The sequence below is a fragment of the Dendrobates tinctorius genome, unplaced genomic scaffold, assembly GCF_039654945.1.
Source record: "Dendrobates tinctorius isolate UK_male_01 unplaced genomic scaffold, ASM3965494v1 ptg000120l, whole genome shotgun sequence".
Lineage (NCBI taxonomy): Eukaryota > Metazoa > Chordata > Amphibia > Anura > Dendrobatidae > Dendrobates > Dendrobates tinctorius.
The window spans coordinates 21,389,093-21,393,916 of NW_027361788.1; the positions used below are offsets into that span (position 1 = coordinate 21,389,093).

The 4,824-nt window shown below is 53.2% G+C and overlaps 1 protein-coding gene across 1 annotated transcript; it reads left to right on the plus strand.

Moving 5' to 3' along the window:
• Positions 1-1,491: 1,491 nt before the first annotated feature.
• Positions 1,492-3,787, plus strand: LOC141101653 (P3 protein-like). The gene has a single exon (XM_073590884.1). The coding sequence runs from the start codon at positions 1,991-1,993 to the stop codon at positions 3,350-3,352; it is 1,362 nt and encodes a 453-aa protein (XP_073446985.1). The 5' UTR covers positions 1,492-1,990; the 3' UTR covers positions 3,353-3,787.
• The last annotated feature ends 1,037 nt before the right edge of the window (positions 3,788-4,824 follow it).

Sequence of the window (4,824 nt, forward strand, 5' to 3'; positions counted from 1 at the left end):
TCTCCTTCCCACGCGGCCCCCCAGCACGCATAATCATCTCCTTCCCACGCGGCCCCCAACACGCATAATCATCTCCTTCCCACGCGGCCCCCAACACGCATAATCATCTCCTTCCCACGCGGCCCCCAACACGCATAATCATCTCCTTCCCACGCGGCCCCCAACACGCATAATCATCTCCTTCCCACGCAGCCCCCCAGCACGCATAATCATCTCCTTCCCACGCGGCCCCCAACACGCATAATCATCTCCTTCCCACGCGGCCCCCAACACGCATAATCATCTCCTTCCCACGCAGCCCCCCAGCACGCATAATCATCTCCTTCCCACGCGGCCCCCAACACGCATAATCATCTCCTTTCCACGCAGCCCCCCAGCACGCATAATCATCTCCTTCCCACGCGGCCCCCAACACGCATAATCATCTCCTTCCCACGCGGCCCCCAACACGCATAATCATCTCCTTCCCACGCAGCCCCCCAGCACGCATAATCATCTCCTTCCCACGCGGCCCCCAACACGCATAATCATCTCCTTCCCACGCGGCCCCCAACACGCATATTCATCTCCTTCCCACGCGGCCCCCAACACGCATAATCATCTCCTTCCCACGCGGCCCCCAACACGCATAATCATCTCCTTCCCACGCAGCCCCCCAGCACGCATAATCATCTCCTTCCCACGCGGCCCCCAACACGCATAATCATCTCCTTTCCACGCAGCCCCCCAGCACGCATAATCATCTCCTTCCCACGCGGCCCCCAACACGCATAATCATCTCCTTCCCACGCGGCCCCCAACACGCATAATCATCTCCTTCCCACGCAGCCCCCCAGCACGCATAATCATCTCCTTCCCACGCGGCCCCCAACACGCATAATCATCTCCTTCCCACGCGGCCCCCAACACGCATATTCATCTCCTTCCCACGCGGCCCCCAACAATCATAATCATCTCCTTCCCACATCATCTTTGTGCAGCTCCCCAACACGCATAATCATCTCCTTCCCACGCGGCCCCCAACACGCATAATCATCTCCTTCCCACGCGGCCCCCAGCACGCATAATCATCTCCTTCCCACGCGGCCCCCCAGCACGCATAATCATCTCCTTCCCACGCGGCCCCCAACACGCATAATCATCTCCTTCCCACGCAGCCCCCAACACGCATAATCATCTCCTTCCCACGCAGCCCCCCAACATGCATCATCCCCTTCCGGTGCAGACCCCTGCATGCAGCATCCCCCCTTTACCCATGCAGCCCCACGCAAATAACATCACCTCCTTCTCGACCCTGCTCCCAATAAGCAGGCCCATACAAGTAGCAGCGGCTCCTTCTCTGTGCAACCCTCCAACACACACCCATGCACTAACATCACCCATGTGCCTTTGCCCCCTGAATACACTCTCAGACAGCTCACACTGAGTCCTGTGTACAGACCCCCAGCCCCTTCCCCTTTTCCCAAAGCCATATTGGGCCCCTCAGTCCTGTACTGGAAGATGAGGCCCCGCCCTTCCTGTGACGTCACAACCACAGGCGTCGCTCCCCGAGTGGTCACGTGGTATCCAGGAAGAAGAGCCGCTGCTCTCTCTGTGGTCGGTGCGCAGTCAGTGACAGTTTGGGCGGAGATCGTGCGGGTCTATGGAGCCTCAGGGATACCGGGAGACGACGAGGAGGGAGAACGGGAGGTCTGCAGCGCTGAGAGTGGTGGAGAGACCCTGCTGAGAACACCGAGGAGGACATTCACTGCCAGCAAGCAGAGGGGGACACTGATAAAGCTGCACGGGAGTGCGCAGAGGAGGCAGTGCTGGCACCAGTGAGGGTGAAGCTGGCACCAGAGGATACATCCAGTTACAGGGCAGCAGTGACCCCATAATATTGCCTGGTGGGCACGGTGCCGCCATGGTGCCATCGCTGGGGGCACACACCTACCGGAGCCGGTGCTGACTGTGGGCACATACATGGCGTGTGCCAGCAAGGACTGAGACCATGCCGTATTCCCTGCTCCTGCTGTTGCTTTACGTCTGGTCCATTGCGTCACCGCAGCCGCTGAACGAGTCCGGTGCACCGCCGGACAGTCGCCCTCTTGGCCAACACCTCGCCTCCTCGCCCGCTCCGCCCTTCTTATCTTCCCCGGCTTATCTACAGATTGGTGACGGGTGTTGCCTCCAGTTTGACTTTCCAGAACACAGCACAGGAGTGATCGTGATCAGTGTGGGCCCGGCTGCCCTCAGCGCCCAGCTCAGCGTCTACTCCCTGGACCCCACGGTCCTACAGATCCTTAATGTGAGTCGTACTCCCAAGGGACTGCCGGATAAGTTCCTGGCACACATCCGCTCGGCGATGCCTGGGACGGCTCCGCTCCAACTAAAGCTGAAGCTTCTCGAATCCATACTAGAAGAACGAGACGACTTCTCCATCCGCGTGGTGGCCAATGCCGACTCTCCGGATAATGGAGGATTTTCCGCCAGTCACTTCTCGGAAAGCCCACTGCTGTACGCGCTTCTGCCCCTCCTCTTCATCAATAAATGTGCCTTTGGATGTAAAGTGGACCTGGAGATACTGAAAAGCCTAATCAAGCGCCCCTACCCAGTCCTGCTCGGCATTGTAGGCCAATTTGTTCTGATGCCACTTTATGCCTACCTGCTCTCCTTGGTTTTGGGACTTTCTCAGCCCTTGGCGCTAGGACTGGTGGTTACCTGCTCTTCGCCCGGTGGCGGCGGTGGATACCTATACAGCCTCTTGCTAGGCGGAGACGTTACGTTGGCGATATCAATGACGCTGGTGTCCACGGTGGCGGCTGTGGGCTTGATGCCAGTCTCCTCCTCCCTGTATGGACTGTTCTTGGGGGTCCACCACACATTGCACATTCCTTTTCTAAAGATCTTTGCCACATTGCTGTTCATTGCTGTGCCAATTTCAACTGGGATGGTGATAAAGTGGCGCTTTCCGCAAGTGTCCAAGCTTCTCCTCCTAGTGATAAAGCCTTTTAGTGTTGTGCTTATGGTGGGGGGTCTCTTCATGGCTTATCAGATGGGCTCATCCCTGCTGAGCCAGGTGCCCCCCATACTGATTGTAGCAGGGGTCAGCGTGCCACTGGTAGGTCTTACCACTGGGTATGTGCTGGCGTACTTGTTGAAGATACCCATTGCCCAGCGTCGGACGGTCAGCATTGAAGTTGGGGTGCAGAACAGTCTTCTAGCCTTGGCCGTTCTTCAGCTCTCATTCCAACGGGCTGAAGCCGATCTCTCATCTCAGGCACCTTTTTTGGTGGCCCTAAGCGGCACCTCAGAAATGTTACTTCTGGTCCTGTTACACTTTGCCTACAGAAAGTTTAAAGACAACACCTGAGGTGCCAAAAAGTCTTGTCAATGGGGTCTCCCAAAAGTTTACATGCTGCAAAGGTTTCATTATCTATACACCCACCTTCTAGATTGCCTAACATTTTGCCACCGCCCCGGCGCGCAGGGTGCCACAAATCTTCCATTTCAGACATTCCATTTAGTTAATACGTCTTCATGATATTCCGTGACCTCAGACTGACAGGCTTATACTCCCCAAAAAAAGAAAAAAAAAACTGTGCCTACGGATAGATAATCTTGCTATGGTTAACCCTTTACTATGTCGCCACTCCTTCACTATCCTCAAAAGCCAAAGCTCTGTGTTCAGTGCGCTTGGGGGGTGGGGAGATGGCTATTTTTTATACAATGTTTTGTAATGTAAGCAGGGTACTACCATTTTTTTTCTTTTCTTGGTACTGAAAAAAATTAAAAGTTGAAACCATAATGTGTTGTGTGTGGGTATAAGAATGTGATGTGTGTCCAATATCTAGATCAATGGTAGCTAACTTGCTCCTTAAAGGGGCATGTGGAAAGTTCTGGGGGTTCCTAAAGGATGTGCAGCTCTTCTCTCATCCGCCTGATCTTACTTTGTGCATGGAGAGAGGATGCAGATTTTCCATCTTGATTCCCAAAATCTAGTAGAAAATTTTAACAGTTCTCATCCTTACGGTGCAGTGTGTCCCAGAACCTGCGGGAACATTTTTTAACAAATCCACACATGATTTATTGCTAATTTGCAGTATTTGTGCAGAAATATTCCAGCACAGACTTTATCTTGAATTTTACCCTTAATTTGAGAAACTTTTAAAGGGTCAATAGGATAGGAGGTAAGTTGCTGATCCCTGGGTGTCAGATATTGTGTCTCTGCAGCCTTGTGTATGGGACTTCTGGAAAAACAGCAGTCCCATCCACAATGAATGAGCGGAGCTGGAGTATGCACACCTCTGCTTCACTCCAATCAAGGCTGCAGAGCCCAAATTTTGAGGTCCAGAGTCCCGATCTTGGGATTCTTGTAAGTTATTCCCTATCCTATTGAAAGGGGATAATGTGATTTTTGGCAATAACTTTTAAGAATTTATGTGCTCATCGTAAAGAAACACTCCGGGCAAAGCACATATGCTGTGCTTGGCTTGCTGAGGCAGTGTAGTTTACACAATAATTACAGAATATTTGTCATGCTCTGTCCTCTTATAACACTGCACTAGATCTAAGGCTATATCCATTTTGTCCGGAGTTCTCCTTTAAAGGCTAAATCAAGTTAAGCCCCTGTCTCACATAGCGAGATCGCTAGTGCGTCACCAATTTTGTGACGCAACAGCGATCTCGCTCATGTGACACATAGTGGCGATCGGGCCCCTGCTGCGATGTCGCTCATCGTGCTCGAATGTCCTGGGCCATTTTTTTTATTGCTGGTGTCCTGCTGGCCAGCATGCATCGCTGTGTTAGGGACAACGACGAACGACCTCAATGCTACAGGTCTGA

Excerpts from the sequence above, each read along its gene's own strand:
- LOC141101653 (XM_073590884.1), top strand. The coding sequence starts at position 1,991 with ATGCCGTATTCCCTGCTCCTGCTGTTGCTTTACGTCTGGTCCATTGCG.